General features: G+C 39.4%; 2 protein-coding genes and 1 long non-coding RNA gene across 6 annotated transcripts in view; 1 reads left to right on the top strand and 2 right to left on the bottom strand.

Moving 5' to 3' along the window:
* Positions 1–8,799, top strand: part of LOC307020636 (solute carrier organic anion transporter family member 5A1-like) — a 64,332-nt gene extending 55,533 nt beyond the window's left edge. For all 3 annotated transcript variants that reach the window (XM_079652145.1, XM_079652146.1, XM_079652144.1), the window contains exons 7-10: positions 1,430–1,589; positions 2,014–2,258; positions 3,427–3,491; positions 4,784–8,799. In XM_079652145.1, the coding sequence (XP_079508271.1) occupies positions 1,430–1,589; positions 2,014–2,258; positions 3,427–3,491; positions 4,784–5,295 (982 nt within the window). In that variant the 3' untranslated portion in view covers positions 5,296–8,799. The remainder of the gene's footprint in view (positions 1–1,429; positions 1,590–2,013; positions 2,259–3,426; positions 3,492–4,783) is intronic.
* Positions 8,800–10,386: 1,587 nt separating this feature from the next.
* On the bottom strand, positions 10,387–12,217 carry LOC307017522. Of its 2 annotated transcripts, none has more exons than XR_013802209.1 (3): positions 11,068–12,217; positions 10,880–10,966; positions 10,387–10,783 (listed from the first exon to the last, which is right to left on the bottom strand). It is a non-coding gene; the product is annotated as an uncharacterized lncRNA (long non-coding RNA). The 2 variants fall into 2 exon arrangements; XR_013802210.1 differs by having other exon boundaries at positions 10,387–10,773.
* A 1,763-nt stretch (positions 12,218–13,980) lies between these two features.
* stard3nl (STARD3 N-terminal like) overlaps positions 13,981–22,611 on the bottom strand; it is an 18,193-nt gene continuing 9,562 nt past the window's right edge. The window contains exons 3-9 of the mRNA XM_079650095.1: positions 18,969–19,046; positions 18,369–18,446; positions 18,132–18,185; positions 16,333–16,450; positions 15,723–15,818; positions 14,774–14,841; positions 13,981–14,676 (exon numbers count right to left, since the gene is read on the bottom strand). Of these exons, the coding sequence (XP_079506221.1) occupies positions 14,777–14,841; positions 15,723–15,818; positions 16,333–16,450; positions 18,132–18,185; positions 18,369–18,446; positions 18,969–19,046 (489 nt within the window). The 3' untranslated portion in view covers positions 13,981–14,676; positions 14,774–14,776. The remainder of the gene's footprint in view (positions 14,677–14,773; positions 14,842–15,722; positions 15,819–16,332; positions 16,451–18,131; positions 18,186–18,368; positions 18,447–18,968; positions 19,047–22,611) is intronic.

Below are 22,611 nucleotides of genomic sequence, written 5' to 3'. Positions count from 1 at the left end.
CTTAGGCTCCTATTGGCTAGCGCTCCAACACATTGTACGTGATAGGCTAGGGGCGGGGCATCTCTCAGCGGTTGACCAATCAAAACAGAGCCGGCCAGTTTGCTCTGATTGGAAATATTTACAACGAAAAAATACTTATTTACTATTTAATTACACATCTTTGCTCAAATTACATAATGTCATGAATTCTTTTTCAAAATGTCATCTATTTTTTTCCAACTTTACCTTAAATAGGATATGTATCTTGGGAGATATAGAGTATCTCTGCCAAGATACATATCCTATTTAAGGTATTTAACATTTCCCCCTTTTTTAATAGTTAATTTGGTTACTTTTAAAACATTTTATAAACAATTCATTCGCTACTTTCTTTTGTATTTTGCATATAAAGTAAAAAGAACAAAATAAATATCGAGATATGTTTTGAACACTAACCCTTTGAATACAAAATAAAGGTTTATGAACATTTATAAACCATCTCACCTTGAACTGTGGGCAATTTCTATGGACATTTCTCAATATTTGATGACGTTTTAGTGACAATTAGTAACTGATTCATCAAGAAAATGTGCAGAAGATTGATTAATAACCAACGTTTATGTTAGATCCAACCCTTTACATCAGAAAGGAACTATTAGTATAGAAAATAGTCTTTTTTTCCTGTGACAGACATCAGACTGCACTGTGCTGTCATGAAACGATCAAACGTCACACATTGGTGGATTTGTAAGAATTAAAGTTTGATCATTTAAACACACAGGTAGTTTATCTAAAAGTAGACCACCTCCCTCGAGGTCAGGTCTCTCGTTAATCCTCAGAGTAAAACAGAGTCTTTCAAATGCTTTCTCTCGTACCAGAGACAGACGTTTGTAGACTTCAGTTTGCCTTTTCTCCCGCTGGATAATTTCCCGTTGTGTCCGAACACACGGCTCGTTTTTATCGCCCATCTGTGGCCGAAGTCGGGGAGGAAGCTAGCTCTCAGATCTCTGCAGGATAGCAGACAGACAACCAGAGGTGACATGGCAGTGATGGAAAATATCCAAGGACAGCTTGGAAGAGAAGACATTTGGCTTGTGCTTTCATATCCCTCTGACAGTCTGTCTCTCTTTCCCTCCTCCTTCATTTCCTCTGTTCTTTTGTTCCTTTCATTATCCTGCTTGTCTCTTTGATTCTCTGTCCTTTCTGCGTCTTTTTTTAATCAAACTTTCCCTTCATTTCTCCTGCTTTTTATTCCTTCGATTCCCCTCCTATCTCCCATCAAGGCATATCGTTATGTTGTTCCTTTCATTGTCCTCCAGTCCGTCATACACTTCCTTAGATTTCTCCCCAACGCCTTTCCTTCCTTGTTTCCTCCTCCTATCTCCTATCAAGGCATCTAAATAAAGGGAGTGTGAGCCCTGATGATCTTCTGTGTGTTGCCCCTCTGCAGGCCGACGCTCACCATGACCCAGAGGAATCTGACCGGAGGTTGTAACGTGAACTGCGGCTGTAAGATCCATGAGTACGCTCCGGTGTGCGGCTCCGACGGCATCACGTACTTTAACCCCTGCCTGGCCGGCTGCAGCAGCGTGGCCAACGACAGCACCGGGGTGAGAGAGAGAGTTTATTTTGAATTCATGTATTATATGAATTAAATCAATCTGTGTTCCTTGTAATTAAAAAAATTAATAAACATGTTCTTGCTTAATGTTTGCATTTTAAGGTTTAACTTACTTCTTGTATTAATATAAATATTTTTGTTACATTTTTTACTAAAGTGTTATTCCAAATCTGGACTAAACCTTTTTAAAAATATTTCTATTTTATTCAATCTTTTTATTGCACATTATTTCCTCAACTTCTTACGTTTATGAAAATATTTTTGTTTGACTTCTAAACTTCTAAAATGGAGCTACTTTCAAGCAACCCGATTCCCCCCCATGATCTTTTAAGGATTAGAGATAGTTTACAAAGTCTCTGGCTTGCCGTGTTTCACCTTAAAGTCTCTAAACCTCCTCCATGTTTCCCTCTCAGATCAGAAACTACTCGGACTGCGCGTGCGTTCAGAGCCGGCAGGTGATCACGCCCTCGTCCAGCGCGTCGGGCTCCAACCAGCTGCAGCTCGTCATCGTGAAGACGTACCTGAACGAGAACGGGTACGCCGTGTCGGGGAAGTGCGACCGCACCTGCAGCACGCTCATCCCCTTCCTCATCTTCCTCTTCATCGTCACGCTCATCACCGCCTGCGCCCAGCCCTCCGCCATCATCGTCACGCTCAGGTACGAGACTCTAAAGTTCAGGTGATACAGAAACAAGGTTCAAATCATGAGCTCCAAGAAGTCTCAGTTTATCAAACCCTTTATTTTCAATTTCAAAAAATAAGCCAAAATCTCCTGAATTTATCCCATTTGGATGCATTTAACCCAAAACTACAAACTGTACCATCTTGATTTAATATGTTAGAATACTTTTTGTTTGAACAGTTACTATATACCGTAATGTTCGGACTATAAGGCGCACCTGAATATAAGCCGCAGCAGCTAAATTGAATGATGTGTTCATATATAAGCCGCACTGGACTATAAGCCGCAGGTGTTTTAATGTTTTCATTACCATATGTAAGGGTTCGTGCACAGAGGGGATTGTCGGGAAAGAGATGGCTGTTTGAGGAAGCTCCCATTTATTAACATTTCAACAAACAAGTTGCATATTTGCATAACGTATTCAAGTGTTAGCATTTAGTGCAATAGTAGCTACAGAACATGTGCTGTGTAAACTGTACTGTATCACATAGCGTTTCAGACACACAAACTTTTCAACTTTCAAACTTAAACGGTGCTCCCAGCGCACGTACCGGCAGTGATCTACAGCAGCGGTTTTCAACCAGTGGTACGGGGACAAACTGTCTCGCTCTCGTAATGTCTGTCTGTCTTGCTCTCGTTCTGTCTCTCGTACCACTCTCGGTTCCACTTTTACTTTTGCGCGCTACCTGTCTCACTCTTTTCCGGCCTCCAACTTTTCCTGCTGGAGCCCGCCGCTTAAAGGTGGGGGGCGCGGACCGGCCATAGAGCCCATAGAGTTAAAGGTGGTGGACTGTAACCTGTAAAATCCATAGATTTAGGAGGTCCCCTAGTGGCCGTTAGCTGTAACAATCCATAGATTTAGGAGGTCCCCTAGTGGCCGTTAGCTGTACAAATCCATAGATTAGCCGCACCGTTATATAAGCCGCAGGGTCGAAAAAAGGCGCGGCTTATAGTCCGAAAATTACGGTACTTTTCATTTCTAATGTTTGTATGATTCTTTGATCCTTGTGTGAATCTGCTCTGTCCTGTTTTTCCACGCTCACTGTGTTGCTTATCTTATTTCATTGTATATTCCCTTTACTGTCCCAATGTACATCTCCAGCTGAATACAGGATGTGTTATTCTGTTCTTATGAACTTCACAGATCTGTAGCGGAGCAGGAGAGGCCGTTCGCTCTAGGCATGCAGTTCGTTCTCCTCAGGACCCTCGGTGAGTAGAAAAACATATTCTCCATCTTCTTATGGTGTCATTAAATAGCTTGTATGAATACGTCCAAACAAAAACCCAGACATGAGCAGAGGACTCTCTTTACATCAGTATCAGAGGAGGGGGATGTAACGTCAGCTGATTGAATTGATTGTAAACACGCTGCACATTTTGGTAACTGCTGACGAGGAGCTGATGAAGCCTCGGGGAAATGAGATGTCGTCTCTTTAAAGCCGCGCTGTTCTCCTGAATCAGGGAACGGGGGGAAATGGATCTGAAACATGTCAGCTGCTGTCAGGAAGAATCAGTCAGGACAGAAACACGATCCATCAGAGAGGAGTTTGACAGACATGTGCATTAATGGGAGTAAACGATGCATTATGGGAAATGTAGGATGTGGGTTTAATCCATCTGTTTTAAGCAAGTCTTACCGACGCTCAGCTCTAACGTCCACTGTTAGCGTTAGCACTAGCTGCAGAAGTGCTAATGGAAGTCTGACGGCAGATAATCCTTTTTAGTTTTAACTTTCCAAAGGCAAGAAGAGAGATATCAAACATGGATTCAAAAGTGAGAAAGACCTCACATTGATAACATATCCTTCATTTTCTCAAAGGTGCTCAGTTTCTGTCGCGTTAGCAAACAAAGACAGTTTTAATATAACTATTATGGATTTATTGCATCTTATGGATCAAAGCTCCAATGTGAGAGCATGTCCTAAACCAATGGGAAAAGGGTATATTTTAGATGATGAAAGTGATGGGGGGGAATAACTAAACTGCAGCTTATCTTAAACAAACATATATTGACTGTTTGAGAGGATTTAGATTTAAAGTTGTCTTAGTTTTCTCCAATATTGTTTTAATTTCTGTACTTTTAGTTATGAGTCTCTTTCTCTCTTGTCCCTCTCCCCACCTTCGCCTTTTGTTGTTTTTTACTCTCCCCCCCCCCTCTCACCTTTTACCATAACCTCTCCCTAAACTCCATTCGCCCATTCTCTTCCTTGACTTTCCTTTCATACTTGAACTAACTTAACTTTTTGTCTCTCACCATTTTTCCATTTTCTGTCCGTTTTCTCTGTTTCTTGATGTTTTTTAACCATTTCTCCTCTCACTTCATCCCTCCTCCTCCTCCTCTCTCTATCCTTCCTACATTTACCCATCCTCTTTCTTGAACTTCCCTTCATACTTTTAACTTAATCACTTTGTCTCTCACCATTTTCCAAATGTTCTGTCCATTTTGTCTGTTTTATTTAACCATTTCTCCTCCCTCTCTCCCCCTCTCTCCCCTCCACCCAGCCTACATCCCGACGCCCATATATTTCGGCGCTGTCATCGACACCACGTGCATGTTGTGGCAGCAGGACTGCGGCGTGCACGGCTCCTGCTGGGAATACGACGTCACCTCGCTGCGCTTCGTCTACTTCGGCCTCGCCGCCAGCCTCAAGTTAATCGGCTTCTTCTTCATCTTCCTCACCTGGTACTCCATCAAATACAAAGAGGAACGAGTGGAGCGGTGGATGAAACGCCACCTGTCGCCCGTGGACACCGTGGGAAGTCTCGTTTGTCACCCTGGAGGTCACAAAGGTCACGCTCGCACCCGATCCTGCCCCGTAAACATCCCGCGAACCGACCCCAGCTCGGTTCTCGCGGCTAACGCGCCACCGCGAGCAGGGCCGTTAAACCGCGGCGTTAGCACCCAGAGTTGCCCTGGAAACGAGCTAAAAGAAGTAGCTCCTCCACCAAAGGCTGCGGCTTCGGCGACGTCGGCTTCGGCGACCTCGCTCGACCACGTCTCGGCGCGAGTTTGAAGGTCGAAAAACGGGGGGCAGGCGATAAAATCCGAGAAAATAAATCTAAAAATCCAATCAGATGGTTTTTAGCGGCTCTCAATCATCACACAGAGGTCCTGCTTTCATTTCAAGACCCTTTCAACGCGGCTTCTGGGTCAACAGGAAACAGAACATGTGATTCTGTGAGGAGGAAATGCAGCTTTTTGATTGGTTGGTGAAATAATCGGAAGAAGTGTTTTTTCTTTGACATTCATCAGCGGACAAATCGCTTGGGAGAGTTCATCGCTTCAAGAAATAAAACCCCTCCCTGCCCTCGGCAAAATGTGCCTTCTGTCACCCCCTCACAAAGAAAAAAGCGTGAACGGATACCTCAGCTCCGCCTCCTTCTTCATCTCCTCACCGCCATTTTGTTTTCCTGACTCTCACAAATAAAACAAATAAAAAATAAAAATAAAAAAACCTTTGGAAATGTGACATTCTGCAACCAAGTGTTCAGAACCGGAAACCGATGACATGGTGCTATGTGTTGAAAAAAATGTTTTAGCGTCCATTTTTTTTTGTTCTTTTTGGGTCATTTTTTGAGTGAAAAGACCCCCAGAGGTCAGTGGGTTAAGCAGCTTGGAAACAAAGAATGAATTCCTGTTTGATGCCAGGCCTCCTGACTCGATAACGCCAAGTATTACCGCTGGAAGTCGGATTGTTCAGCTCCAAACAATGCATCCATACACCCCTCCTGACTTGATAAGTGATTTACCCCAAATCTGCATTTTCCTCCTGACCACATTCCTGAGGAGAAAACATTTATTGCTTGGAGACGCGATCGGATCAGAGGACTCTTTACCGGACCTTTCTTCAGAACTTAGAAGTAGTCGTCCGTTCTCTCAGAAAAGCTGCTGCTGAATTCTGGGATGGATCCTTGATTGGAGGAGTTAGTTTCTTGCTTAGCATTTTAAAAGTAGTCCCAATGATTTCTGGGTAATGACTGCGTAGGCTTTGCACTGATCTGAACGTCAAAGGAAAGGTTTAAGACATTTAGTCAAAAGAAAATCACTGTACAACGTGCAGAGAAATCTACTGAAGAGCTGCAGCTGACGATTGTTTTCTTAATCTATAAACTACTAACTATTCCTCAATTAACTACCGTATCGATTAATTGCTTGATCTGAAGAGAAACAGTTAGAAAGATGTGGAAAAAAAGCCCATCACATTTCGTCCAAAAAATCCAAAGATATTCAACGCAGCAAATGAGATTTGAGAAGCGTCTTGTTGTCTAATTGATTATCAGAACATTTGTGTCTGTCGGCTAATCGCTAATGGTTTTAGCTCCAGATCAGACCCAGTAGTTAATGTGCCAAAACCATTTCATCAAGCACTTCTTATTATTACGCTATTGTTTAATATTTTGTAGCTCTAAAAGTCTTCGAGACAAATGAACGCAACCCGTTTTAAACGCTAATCAGTGTTAAATCACTTTAAAATGAATTTGGCTGGACCTTTTTTACTCGCAGTATTATTTCCTCACGACCCACTTGTTTCCTAAAGAGCAGCTTCCTGTTACAGCGTTCCTCCGACGCCCCCTGCTGGCCGGATGTATTACTCTGCTGCTTTTCCACTAGAGAAACATGGCTTTTTATTTCACAAACCAAAACAGTGTTGAAACAGGATTTAACAAAGTCCTGATGTCCTGGTTTACATGCAGCTTGTGTCTCGAGCAATCAGTATCTTGTATTGGAGATTGTTCACTTTGTTTACCATTCATTCACCTGCTGATTATTTGTTGTTGGGTTTTTTTTTGTATGTCAGAAAATGGAGAAATAAGTTACAACGTCCTACAGCTCAAGTGTTTTCATTTGCAATCATAGTGGTCTTGAAAAGGCAGGAAAATCACACACGGGAAACTGGAATGAGTGGACGTCTGACGTGACTATTACTACAATTATTAATATACAATTAGTTTGTTTTGTTTGCCAAATCGAGGAGGAAGCGGATATTAATCCGACAAGAAAACGCAGAACTCCACGCAGTTTAGACTAAAGTAGAAATACACTACATTCCTTTAAAAGTGATAAACAAACATCTTTAAAACGAGGATCTGTTAGCGGGGCGCTGAGACCCTGGTCCTGTTTCTCTGTGCCTACATTTCACTTTAACAGCTCCTTTGTTTTCTACGTGACGCTCCTGTTCAGCTGGTTCTTTGAATCCCAGACCGATGAAATGTTGAGCCCACCTTCCTGAGAAGAACGCTTTAAACATTTAGCGTCGTAGCTCCTACGAAGTATCTCAAATTAGCTTCATCATACTCACTGCTTTTGTGAAGTATGTTGGTCCGTCCCTTAATGTCTGACTTCCTGTTTGCAGCCCTCCCAACAAAATGGCTACTATACAACAGATCTTAAGAAACACCTCAAAAATAATTAAAATAAAGACTCGGTAATACCATACATCAGTGTACTTTATTCTACAGCTTAAGAAAATCTCTACTCTACTCTTTCACATGTATTTGTCAATAAACACTTAAGATGTCCTCACAGCATACATTACATTAAGTGTTTTAATCACCCGTCAATGTTTCTGGAAAAACACTTTTTACAGGAATATGAATGCTCAGATTTGTTATCGAACAGATTAAGGCAGCACTAAATCTCAGTGTTGATTAGTTTGAAAGGTATCTTTTCTTAGTTTGGTCTTAAAATGACAGAATTGTGGTTCTCCTAGCCAATTGGTTCCAACGAAAGAAAAAATAAAACAATTAAATAAAAGATAATGTCCCGGCGTTTTTAGCATAGAAACAAAAAAATTATAAAATGGGATGATACTAACTCCTCGGATGATAGTTAAAGTATTTTGTCATAAATTAATACAAGAGAAAAACATCTTAAACCTGTTATATTACCAACAAGAAAACAAAACTCTTGTGGCATAACCCTTATTAGTTCCTTATTACATTGTATTGTTAACTTTCCTGCAACACGTGATGATTTGGTGTCTCAAAATAAAGGCTCTTTGGAAAATGAGGTGCAGTTTTTCACAGATTTGAAGACCCAAAGTATCCTGAAACTCACTCCACTGATATTTTAGGTTTTTAGCCATGAATTAATACAAAAACAAGTCGTATTTTAGTCTTTTTTTTTTAACCCAAAACACTGCAGAAACCAAACCCCTCCCCTCAGGTGGTCTCAGTATTTCATCCTCACATCGTGGATCTCCAGCTGCAGGACTTCACTGCGTCACGTTTCTTTAAATCTTCCTCTCACCTGAAACACATCGTTTCCCTCCATGTGTCGTGCCGTAGTTTCACGTAGTAATAAATGTGGAATCATCTCCAGACTCTGAGACGTAGGTTAGAAAATCTTCTTCTTCTTCTTTTCTTTTAAAAAATAAAAAATCAGTATTGTATTTATTTCCAGAGGACAGTGTTTCTGAAGGAGAGGCGACGGGCGATCCGTGGAAACACGGCCACTGAGCCTCGGATTCTCCTGTCAATAAAGATGTGAAAAATAATAAAACAGTATTACAAAAACATGTCTGTGGGTTTATTTCTGTGTACAAATGTCTGTGTATTGTTATATTATGTATATATCATAGTATAGTAGGCCTATGTGGAAAAAAAAGATAAATTCAAGTATGATGAAATGAAGTTCAGAGTAAAGTACTTTTAAACAAAAAAAAATAGGACATAAAACACAAATTGAAACTTCATACTATAGATATATATATATATATATATATATTTAAAAAAAAGACATGATACAGTGGGTGTTTCTCAATGTCAAGGAAGGCTCCTCCAGAAAATGTATCTTCGATTTAGATAAGAGTAACCTGTAGTATACACAGCGTGCCGTTCACGCAGTACTCCACCTGAGTGCACTGGAGCTCTGTTTGTCTCCACCCAGCTGTGACACATGCTTTCTTCCTTCAGAGAGGAATTTTGAAATAATACTATTTTATGTTCGCGGTCATTTTCTGACAGTAAATACATAAAAATGTATTTCAGGGGATTCTATTCTAATTGCACTAAAACGTGACACGTGACCAGACCGTTCTGGAGCGGCACCAACGACATTACAGAAAATAACAGATTCTGCCTCTGTTCTTGCCCTTTTCTAACCTGCTGTGTTCAGTGTACCCATGTACTTTGTTCCTACAACATCGGGTCATACACGCATACTGTTACTGAAACACACTTTGAAACCGTGAGTGAAGGTGACTGTGCGGGGAGTGAGTATCCCGCCTCCAACTCTCTCTAGGTATCGCTTCTCGGCCTTTTGGCTAAGATCAAGTGTAGTATCTGTTCTTATCAGTTTAATATCTGATACGTCCCCTACCCGGGGACCATATATTAAATTGATTTTTGGAATAGGGAGATGGAATAGGGGCTTGCTCCGTCCACTCCGCGCATCGACCTGGTATTGCACTACCTCCAGGAACGGTGCACCCATCTCATTGTGAAAGACAAAAATAATGCTCACTCAACAAGTCCAAGAACATGGGCACATTTGAACCAAGCGGCAAACTGTGGGGTAGAGCCGTGACACTATTACGGAAGTGCCACACACTGCAGTTCATTTGTTGGCCGATAGGGACTGACTGCCTCGCTTTATGAGCTTCACATCCCTTGTGCCTTGTACCGCAGAGTTTGCAACGTCACAAACAAATGGGGCCAATCTTCAGTCAGATGTGAATGTGTAATCTAACATTTTCAGTAAGAATAATGGACAAAAGGAGTGCAAATACAATTTATTGAAATGTGAACCAAAACTTAATCAAACATGTTTTAAATAAAAAGCACATATGGACAGAAGATTTAAAACTATTAAAGTAAACACATTTAGTCAAATAAAGTGACAGACTAGGCCTGTGCAGTTGGTATCAGCTTTGCCCAGCATGGGCTCCTCCATCAGGCCTGGTCCCCCTCGCTGAGGAAAGACCCTCAGTCCTCTCCGGGCCAAACAAACAGACAGGACGTCCATCACACGGAGGTTTCTCCCTGAAGCCTCTGCAGTTTTCTGGACACCACGCTGTCTCAATCCGTCCACACTGAATATGAGAGGGGGGAAATGAAAATAATAAATGCTTTAGACAATAAGAAACATAAAGTTGACTGTTGAGTTGCTCAGTTTTTTTAGATTGTCAATACTATTACTGTATAATTAATATATCAGGTTAAGAGGCACATTCAAATAAAGATTGGTCTTTAAATACATGTTGTCTTTTTAATTGTTTGTCTAAAGTGAAGGTGTGTTGCACCGGTATCTGTTAATATCACACGTTCCAATATCAACAGGTATACTTTGACATACAAATGTTATATTATAAAGTTGTAGGATCTGTATTATACAACTAAATTAAGCGTTGAATTTAAAGATAGAAACACTATTTTCGGCATGGCAAACTTCATTGTACAGTAAACAAACAATAGCAAAGACTGAGCTACATGTACACAGAGTGTCAAGTGTCCAGGTTCCCACACTGGAAGGAGAAGCCATTGGAGATTTGCTGCATTTTCCTGGAAAAGCAAAAAAACAGTTGTGTTGATGTGACTACAGTAATGAGTTGGTACAAGAATATGGAGCAGCAACATGGATAATCATGGTAAAAATACCGGCAGGTGTTGCATCGGATTCAGCGAAGATGGTGGAAACCAGGCAGCTATAACATGGCTGTTGGCAGCAAACACGCCATCTACTCTCTGTAACAGATGTAGTTTCATAATGTAATATCTTATAATTGTTTGGTATAATATAATATGTTTTATACATATATTTACATATTTTAGAACAGTTTCAATACCTTCTCAATAACTGTAAGACAGCTGTTCAGGATCTGGCAGAATACAAACACACAGTCAGTAAAGTCAGGTTAGGCAATAGGAAGGAATAAAATAAGCTGCATATACATTTATTTTGTAAAAATCGAATTGAAATATAGGTTATGCATAGTACAGTTATTAGTATTTCTCAAGTAATGCAAAAAATAATATAAAGTTTTCAGGACTTTGCTTATACAGCAATCCTACTATTTTGAAGCAACACAAATGTAGTTTTACTTACTGCATCACTAGGACATGCACGTCCTAGTAGCGACAGCGCACATTTGACAGCAAATAAGTGAGACTTAAAATCAACACATTTGAAACCGCAGCAAAAACAAATAGTTAATTTATTCAGGAATACTTACTTCCATCGTACTCTGACGCTATGATTAGAACAGAACTGCTACACCAGAAAAAGGATGCAACGCGTCATCTGTGAAGCTCCGCCCACGTTCAGCTCCCGTCACGTGCCTCAAAGGTTGAGAAGGAGGGGCGTTGAGGCTCCGCCCATGTTGAGCTCCCGCCCATGTTGAGGGGTACTACGCTGTTACACATGCTTTCTTCCTTCAGAGAGGAATTTTGAAATAATACTATGTTATGTTCGCGTTTATTATTAATATTACCTTAGATTTTCTTAGACTTGAAGTTACAGGTCATTTTCTGACAGTAAATACGATAAAAATGTATTTCACGGGATACTATTCTAATCGTACTAAAACATGACACGTGACCAGACCGTTCTGGAGCGGCACCAACGACATTACAGAAAATAACAGATTCTGCCTCTGTTCTTGCCCTTTTCTAACCTGCTGTGTTCAGTGTACCCATGTACTTTGTTCCTACAACATCGGGTCATACACTCATATTGTTACTGAAACACACTTTGAAACCGTGAGTGAAGGTGACTGTGCGGGGAGTGAGGACCCCGCCTCCAACTCTTCCTAGGTATCGCTTCTCGGCCTTTTGGCTAAGATCAAGTGTAGTATCTGTTCTTATCAGTTTAATATCTGATACGTCCCCTACCCGGGGACCATATATTAAATTGATTTTTGGAATAGGGAGATGGAATAGGGGCTTGCTCCGTCCACTCCGCGCATCGACCTGGTATTGCAGTACCTCCAGGAACGGTGCACCCCCTCTCATTGTGAAAGACAAAATAATAATGCTCACTCGACAAGTCCGAGAAGATGGGCACATTTGAACGCAACAGCATTCTGGGTTGTTAGTAGTGATGGCGAGATGAGACCTTATGAAGCTTTCCACCCAGTTGGTTCGCGAAAGGGTTCATCTCATGAGGCTTCATCATGGGCTTCATTTGAACACTGTTGGTCAAAGTGTGTAAAACAGGCATATTGGAGATCTCAACAGTGTGCTCTATCTCATACCGAGTTTCCAATGAGTAAAGCCTTGGAATAACTCTAAACAATGACCATTAAATCATATTTTCATGTTAACAATATTGTTTTTATTCCAGTGAAAGTGCAGTCGGATTCTCTAAAGTACTGCAGTCTCTTCTCCTAAGTCCTTTTGGTACTGCGGTACTTTAGAGAATCCGACTGCACTTTCACTATCCGACGTGTTTATGATGCGCCAGCGGACGTCATAAATGTGCGTCTGCTGCTGGTGGGAAACTATGGAAACTACAGTGTTCTATACAGCGGACTACAACATGGATGTTTCATAAGAACGAGGGACTACTGCAAACTCATCTAGAGACTCTGCACCGTGCTCTGATGTTGTTGCTTTATGCTTAATGAACGTGGACAAGAGAGAAACATATTCTTCATTATCAAAGTTTGAATTGAAATAAAAAGGAAAGTGAACCTTATGCTCGTCACCCTCTCCCTCCGGTCCACATTAATACAAATGATCCCAATACGTATGATTGTATGAAAAGATCTTAAAATAAATACAAATGTATTTATTATAAACGTTAGTCCTTAACATCTATCACTGTGTATATCACCATTCAAACATCTTTTAAAAGTTGAACATCCCCCACACAGCTAAAAAACACTGTGAAATGTTAACTTTATTTGATCCTTTCAGTAAAAACTAACGTTCATATTTCTCTTTTTGATTATAATACTGATGAACGTTTATAACAAAGCAAATTTGGCATTTTACCACCTACATTTTAAAATGCTTAATAAGCACCGTAACTTTCATGATATAATTTCTCGGTCATAATCGTTTGTGTCCGTGAACGGCCGACTGTTGTGTGATGGCAAATGCTGCGGCCGCAAGGCATTGTGAAGCAGCATTTTCTCCTCTCCTTTCGGTAAGGGAAGTCCAGTGGTTCCTAAGCTAAAGGAGGTTATAAAGGAAGTTTGAAACCTCCTTTCCTATCATCTAGAGAATTCGAACGGCACTTATCATGGCTGCCACTGAGGGACTTCCGGGTCATTGCACTCCGTTAGGAAGGTTCCTAAGCTAAACGGACTATTCGACTTTCAGAAGGACAGGAGGTGAAAAGGGGAGGAAGAGGGTTGCGTCGAGTCCATAGGGTCGAGTCACCTGAAATGACAGCTGTCAGAGCGGGGAGAGCAGATTTAAACGGGTTAGCGGAGCACTATGATAGGCTTGTGATAATAGAGCAAAGTGATTGGTTGAGCTGGGGAGTGACGCCCCCGGTTTGTTGTTGAGAAGAGAGATTAGTAACATAGAAATAGTAAATTAATGAGTAAAGACGGTCTTCCTGGTTGAGCTTCATGTATTTTGCCAACATTTATTTGTATCACCTTTTTTTTTCCATTTTCCAACATACTATACTATGATTTCTTTCATATTTATAAGAAATATTCTATAAAATATTCCTTAAACTAGCCATTAAGTATGACAAGTAATTTGACTTTCAGTTCTTTAAGAAATAAAAAGAAACTCAACGCCAAATATTTCACATTTTAATGATTCCATTCTCCAGACTTTTCCATAAAAACAAAATCACTCGGCTTGTAAGGCATGCATGAATACATATATACATGTTTTATATACTTTTGAGCTCCACATGTGTTTAACAGCATCTCTTTTAGATCAGTTTACAATTCATATACTCAGTTTAAGTGCATCGCTCCGTTAACTAAAATCACATTTGCTACACACCAGGTCCAACGGTTCAAAACTGGCCAGAAAAAAAAGAATCCTTCATTTACTTTTTGCAGAGATTTTGGAGCAAGCTTATTTTCTTTTACAGTAAATTGAAACCCAAGCTTATGAAAACATATAAAAAAGTAAAGACATGTATTCCTAAGAGAAGAAATGAACAGTGTTTTTATCAAACATCGAGTAAAAACCCTGTCAAATGCACCGATTCAATCTGTAAAGAAGTGGAATTCTGCGTGCAGTTAGGTGTTTAAATATCCGATGATATGAATTCTCCTTCGAGCACCAGAGAATATTCAATGTGAGGAAGAAGACCCTGTGAAAAGGAACATGTGCCTCTTTCTCCAGGCACAGGTGCACATGCAGAAGACTGATATTAGACAGAGAGGTGCATTGTGGGTATGAATAAACAGAGACTTCTCAGAGGCAAATAAAAAGTAAAATGGCTGAATGTGTAAGGCAGAGTTTCTTCAGGAGAGCAGACCCTGAGGGGAGCAAATAAGGGCCAATTAGTTTCATGATTTGGGTGAAAATGAAGATTTTTAGTGCGTTATCGTCACAAAGGACACGTGAGATGTTTACCTGTTAGGTCAGCTGCTGAATGAGATCTTTCTCTGGATCATGTTTATCATCCAGCTCCTCGTCAGAGTCTGAAAACAGAAGAGAAACACCAAAACATCACAACTCCAATTTTTACTTAAACCAACAACAAAAAAACGTTTTTAACTCAGCATTAAACCCAATACTCCACAGTTTGTATTTTAATACATACGTTAGATATTGTAGTGCAATCTGCTCATTTTTAGAAGTCTTGTGTTTTAGAAGATTTTTTAACTGTATTTTATTTGATCTTTTATTATATATTTTTGGATTCTGAAAATTCAGATTATTGCACATTCAAACCTTTCAAACTCTGAAATTCAGCATAAATATTGTATCAATACTAACAAACAACTAACCCTAACCTATATATATATTTTATATTGTAGTGCAATGGGCACATTTTAACTTCAACGTCTTATGTTTCTTAATTTTGTATCTATTTATTTGATTTGATCTTTTATGACCTATTATACTTTAACTTCCTATGTTTGAATACATTATTTTATTTTGTCTTTCTATTGCACATTCTTAAATAAACTCATTATCTTTATATAACTATTTATATTCTAATGTATTTGATGTTCTATCAGACATGTTACTTAATTTAATTTTTGATTGTTTGTATAAATATCTTTATTTAAATGTAGTTTATAATTCAATTGCACATTTCAACTTAAACTTCAAACTGATATTTTAATATAAATAGTTGTATTATATTTTATTTTATGATCTTTTATTTAAAAACTGTCACGAAACCCAATTTTCCCCGGGATATAAATGAAGTATTCAGATTCTAATGTGTTTTTCCTGCCACTAGGGGGCTCTATAAACAAACCAATAACAAAGATGATTGAGGTACAGAGTGAGAACTGTAAGAGTTATTAAACTGACAGGAGACAGGTGATGAGTTCGTGGTGCGTTCACTGACCTGCCACAGACTCCGGTGGAGAGTAGAACTGACCGTCAGATAACGGGCCGGGACCCATGAGAGGAGCTCGCTCTGCGTCCATGAGGGACTGAAACCCTGAGACACAGAGAGCAACGAAGACAAACATACGTTTATATGTAAGCAGCAAAGGTCACTAGATCAGATGATGACATGAGGCAGTTGATCACTTGATTCTGATTGGTCAAGTTGGAAATTCCGTGGTCTTTTATACAACAATATAAGACTGCAGCTTAGGGCACTTTGATCGAGGATCTATGTGAAGTCATATCAATACGCAAAAAGAAGTCAATTTAACGTCAGCTGTGGACGACAAACATTACTTTCCCTTTTAAATATACATTTTTATATTTGAGAACACACAACTTTGGATTCATGATGGCTGACGTTTCCTCAGTAAAGAAAAGAGAAAGAGAACAAGAGAAGGGAAAAGGTACGTCAGAGAAATCATCAGAAGAAGACAGAAAGGAAGTAAACACAATGGGCTCTCAAATTCCCCCAAAGGTGAAACAAAAGTATTCTAAAAGAGACACTTGAGACACACTGTCTAAATAAACCTTGATTATGACACTGCTGAATATCTGAGACTCACGGTTGAGCTCCTCGTTCTCCTGCGGCAGAACCTTGAAGTCCAGCATCCAGGTTTCTATCCAGGCCAACACGAAGGAGACGATGGGCAGCAGGTACCCGAACGCACCCTGAGACAGCAGCTGGGAGGAACGTTTATTTATAAAGTACCTTTCAACACAAAGACATTCAGAGTGCTTTACGACTAAGACAACTTTAAGAGGTCCCCTACTGTCCTGTTCTTCATCAATATAGATATATCCAGAGCTTGTCTCTGATTGGCTGAGAATCTTTGTTCCTGAAACTTTCAGAGTCTCTTTCCACAGAGGGGACACATGTTGATGTAGAAGAGACATGGAGAAGAGGGGACACATGTTGATGTAGAAGACATGAAGAAGAGGGGACACATGTTGATGTAGAAGAGACATGAAGAAGAGGGGACACATGTTGATGTAGAAGAGACATGAAGAAGAGGGGACACATGTTGATGTAGAAGACATGAAGAAGAGGGGACACATGTTGATGTAGAAGAGACATGAAGAAGAGGGGACACATGTTGATGTAGAAGACATGAAGAAGAGGGGACACATGTTGATGTAGAAGACATGAAGAAGAGGGGACACATGTTGATGTAGAAGAGACATGAAGAAGAGGGGACACATGTTGATGTAGAAGAGACATGAAGAAGAGGGGACACATGTTGATGTAGAAGAGACATGAAGAAGAGGGGACACATGTTGATGTAGAAGAGACATGAAGAAGAGGGGACACATGTTGATGTAGAAGAGACATGAAGAAGAGGGGACACATGTTGATGTAGAAGAGACATGAAGAAGAGGGGACACATGTTGATGTAGAAGAGACATGAAGAAGAGGGGACACATGTTGATGTAGAAGAGACATGAAGAAGAGGGGACACATGTTGATGTAGAAGAGACATGAAGAAGAGGGGACACATGTTGATGTAGAAGAGACATGAAGAAGAGGGGACACATGTTGATGTAGAAGAGACATGAAGAAGAGGGGACACATGTTGATGTAGAAGAGACATGAAGAAGAGGGGACACATGTTGATGTAGTAGAGACATGAAGAAGAGGGGACACATGTTGATGTAGAAGAGACATGAAGAAGAGGGGACACATGTTGATGTAGAAGAGACATGAAGAAGAGGGGACACATGTTGATGTAGAAGAGACATGAAGAAGAGGGGACACATGTTGATGTAGAAGAGACATGAAGAAGAGGGGACACATGTTGATGTAGAAGAGACATGAAGAAGAGGGGACACATGTTGATGTAGAAGAGACTAGAAGAAGAGGGGACACATGTTGATGTAGAAGAGACATGAAGAAGAGGGGACACATGTTGATGTAGAAGAGACATGAAGAAGAGGGGACACATGTTGAATATAAAAAGGGGCGTTTAAAAAGCAAAGATAAAAGAAACATAAAAAAGACAAGAATATTAATATTTATCCTTTAAAACATTATTCTTTTCAATTCCCAGATTTATGATATTCAAACTTAAGACTTTGCTGTAAGAATATTTACATCAAATATAAGGAAAGAGATGATTAAAAAAAGGGGGAACGAAACAACAGAAAACCCTCTCATCTCAAACCATGTTTAATATTCAAATCCATAAAAGGTAAATAATGATCCAGCTAAAACAGAAGAGTAACATTAATATAGAAAAGGTTGCTCTGATGATGAGCAGCAGGTGGAGTAATGAGAGAATAAAAACCACATTCAGAGACTAAATGAATGTTATCTTTGTAAAAACTGAATCTCCTTTTTAATAATAATGAATCCTTAGACTCTTACCTTTGATAAAATGACTTTAACAATCAGGAAAGCACAGCTGACTGCAGTCGTGATCTGAGAGAGCGAGAGGAGACATTACAGGGTTAATTATAACACGTTTTAATACGAACACGTCACAAAACAATGACTCAGAACATTTGATTAGAATCGAAGCTAACAGAAAGTACTTTGGTGTTTAACTCAACAGCGCCCTCTACTGGCAGAAACATAGAAATACATTGTTTAATAACATCTCACCGCGATGGCCCACCAGTGACGGAGCCGGCAGACGGCGTACGCCAAGATGAGGACCGCAAACCTGAAGACCGCCAGGACCTGAGGAGGAAGAGGAGGAGGAGAGGAGGAAGAGGAGATGAGGAAGTAGTGGAGAGGAGGAAGAAGGAAGGATTTAGGAAAGAAAGATTTAAAGGACAGGAGGATGAAAAACAGAAAATAAAGGAGAGAATAGGAAAGAGGGATCAAGTCAAATACCAATTGAGCTCCCTAAGGTACAAAATAGATACACACAAGGATACTATGTTCATATATACAACTATCATACATAAACGCATGAGCTTTTTCAACACTTTCCGTATTTTTTCAAATGTATTAATGACTCTATAAATGACTATCATCATTATTATAATCATTTTCGTTTATTGACGGATTATTCATTCATATCTAACACAACACACTTTTATTTATATACACAAACAACACAACAAACAACAGCTCAAAATCTGCCCTTTATTCAAATCAATATATCTTGAGTTACGTGTTGCATATTTGGTTGGTCTATATATTTGTATGAAAGTCACATTGAGAAAATAATATGCAAAAAAAAGAGCAAGAACTCACAAAGATGTCGAAGAAGGAGGCGTGGTAGTCGTATTGCAGAACTTCTCTTTTCAGCTGCGACTGAATCCCGCCGTTTACCTGCAAACACAAAGTAGGAAATGTGAGCCTCTGTAGAAAATGTGTTCTCTTGCACTACTTGTAACTAATTCCTCCTTTCATAAGAAATATTTGAGGCTGAAAAAGCACTTAATCTCCAAAAATGGGCTTCTTTGCAGCTCCATGAAGTAACGGTACGTCCACACGGCAGCGTTGCGTGCTTCAACGGAGACGCTTCCCATTCACTTTGAATAGGGTGACCTCACGCTTTGCCGAACTGCATTGTGGTTCCTTCGCGTTGCTTTGCCTCCGTTGCTCGCTTCGAAACTGTTCAAGCGTCGACGGAAGCGTCAGCCAATCAAATCATATGCCAGTACAAGCTCTAGCCAATCAAACCGCGTGGTTGTGTGTCCGGGGCGGGAGATTAATGTGATTGGTTGTTGGTCGCGCACCAGACACGCCCACCGGCAAGCTTCAACGCGACGGTGCCGTGTGGACGTTCTGTAACTGTCACTCTTAAAGTGGATTTACATCAGGATTAATACATGAATATATCATTAAAACAATTTATATAAACTTGTTTTTTGTGTGTTTGAGGTCTGAAAACAGAGCGTATATTTTAGGGATGTAACGATAGCAAAAACTCACGGTACGATAATATCGCGAGAAGAAGTCCACGGTACGATATTTATCGCGATATTGAAAAATAAAGGAAAAAAGTGTGATTTTTTATTTTTTTTTATTAAATAATAAATCTTATTGTTACAGCATTTTAGTAGGATAGTGGTATTTAAAAGTATTAAAGTGTCAACAGTATAATAAACAGACCCTGCAATAGAATAAATAAAGTTTAACTTTAGTTTTTGAAGTAACTCAACTCTAACTCACTAACTCACTCACTCAGCATCATCAAGGTTATCTTTTAGTATTATGAGCATGTCCACAATTCCAGGTAGAAGCTGGGATGTTTGGGTGTTTACAATATCCCCTGCTGTGGAAAAAACTCTCTTGCTTGGTACTGATGTTGCTTGGACAGAGAGATATGCTTTGGGCAGTGGGTCAAACTGTGCATTGTCTCTCCGCCGCTTAAAAAACAATACAGTTTTTGCCAAGAAGGTGAGGCTTATTGACAGGACGAGATATAAATATACTGTTGGTACTTTTCAATGTCTCTAGGTGTGTACATGTAGCCCTGTAAATAAGATGTCCTTTTGTGTTATCTGTTGTTTTATGTTCATGTTGTAACCATGTTGGACAGGTCTCCCTTGAAAAAGAGATCGATGATCTCAATGGGACCGTCTGGTTAAATAAAGGTTTTTTTTTTTTTTTAATCGCGGTAGATTTTGTCAGTCTCACGACGGTATTGAGAGATCTATTTACCGCGATATCGCGATATTCGATATATCGTTACATCCCTAGTATTTTTGGATATAAAAGACAGTCTTTATATTATGTTAGTAGCTTTGTTGCCGTGCTGTGAGAACAGAGTGTGTATTTAAATGTATCTCGTATTTGCTTCCTTTACTCTCTGTGTTTCATTTTGAGCTGGGATGACTCACCTTTTTAGACCAGCTTTTAACATCTGATTGATGTATTTTTGACAAATGTGGTTTTATTGCTCGATTTTAATTAGACTTATCTTATCTCTGTAAAGCGTCTTCGAGCACTTGATAAAGCTACATTATTCCCTTGGATTTCTATCACGAATAATTACAAAACGATAAAGGTTTGAATAAAAAAAAGCGTAAAAGTATTAATACTTACATTGACATTTTAAATGGAACTACTTAAAGCGGCAAATATAATGAATGTAGTGACCAAAGCGGCAACTAATGATTATCTTTGAATGATCCATAGTAGTGTTTGTCAAGAAGATGTCATTAAATTTTTTTAATGTATTATTCCTTTAATTGCTAGATCATTTCATTCTCTGCACGTATTTAAATGTCTTCTGTTTTTTTGTAAAAGCACTTTGTAGCTCCGTTTGAAAGGTGCTATATAATTAAAGTGTATTATTATTATTATTATTATTATTGATTCCAAAGACATGTACAAAATAAATTAGAGAATTTAAAAACAATGACGTAAGAGTTAATAATAAAGTCCTGGGTTTCGGTCGAATAATCCAAAAATCAGCTCCTAAATTCTAACCCTATCGTCTATTCCTTGACCTCTGAGTGAAACGTCACGGGGTTAAGGGATAGTGGATAGGAGAATTCTAAAGGACTTAGGAGAAGAGACTGCAGTACTTTAGAGAATCCGAATGCACTTCCACTATCCGACGTGTTTATGATGCGCCAGCGGACGTCATAAATGTGCGTCTGCTGCTGTGGGGAAACCATGGAAACTACAGTTTTCTATACAGCGGACTACAACATGGATGTTTAATAAGAACGAGGGACTCATCTAGAGACTCTGCACCGTGCTCTGATGCTGTTGCTTTATGCTTTATGAACGTGGACAACAGAGAAACATATTCTTCATGACCAAAATTGGAATTGAAATAAAAAATGAAAGTGAACCTTATGCTCGTCACCCTCTCCCTCCGGTCCACATTAATACAAATGATCCCAATACGTATGATTGTATGAAAAGATCTTAGAAACGTTAGTCCTTAACATCTATCACTGTGTATATCACCATTCAAACCCCACACAGCTCAGTAAACTCTGTGAAATGTTAACTTTATTTGATCATTTCAGTAAAAACTAACGTTCATATTTCTCTTTTTGATTATAATACTGATGAACGTTCAAAACAAAGCACTTTGGCAACTTACCACATACGTTTTAAAATGCTTAATAAGCACCGTAACTTTCATGATATAATTTCTCCGTCATTATCGGTTGTTGTCGTGAACGGCCGACTGTTGTGTGACGGCAAATGCTGCGGCCGCAAGGCATTGTGGGGCAGAATTTTCTCCTCCGCTTTCGGTAAGGGAGGTCCAGTGGTTCCTAAGCTAAAGGAGGTTATAAAGGAAGTTTGAAACCTCCTTTCCTATCATCTAGAGAATTTGAACGGCTCTTATCATGGCTGCCACTGAGGGACTTCCGGGTCATTGCACTCCGTTAGGAAGTTTCCTAAACTAAACGGACTATTCTGACGCAACCCCAGTCAGACTGCAGTGTTATGAAAGGAATGAGGTTTTTAACAGGAAGTGCAGCTCGTTACTGAAACTGTTTTATTACCGAAGCCTGACATGAGTTAATCTTTCACTTCAGTTTAAATCTCATTCAGGGACTATTTATAATTCTGAGGAACCAGACACAGCTCTCACTACAACCCACTGATTATGAAGTGCTAACAAACAGAGAGATATCACATATACAAATTAAATATATTTCATATTTGAGTTGTTTGTTAGGTTGGTCCAACACTTTGAGTTCAGTAAAAAATAAATCAACATGTAACTAACCATTATCCTAATTATTTAAGGAAATAATTAACATTATTTTAAAGATTTAATGTAATCTTACTATTCTATTTAATGTCAAAAGTACATAAAGTAAGACGAAAATATAATAAATAGTACCGTACGGATTACCATAACATCTAGTAAGACCGCAATTACAAATAATCTTAATTATTGATTAAATTAACATCATTT

Source organism: Notothenia rossii, assembly GCF_949606895.1.
Source record: "Notothenia rossii genome assembly, chromosome: 9".
NCBI classification, from domain to species: domain Eukaryota; kingdom Metazoa; phylum Chordata; class Actinopteri; order Perciformes; family Nototheniidae; genus Notothenia; species Notothenia rossii.
The sequence above is the reverse complement of the archived record's forward strand: the minus strand, read 5'-3'. Positions and strand labels throughout refer to the sequence as shown.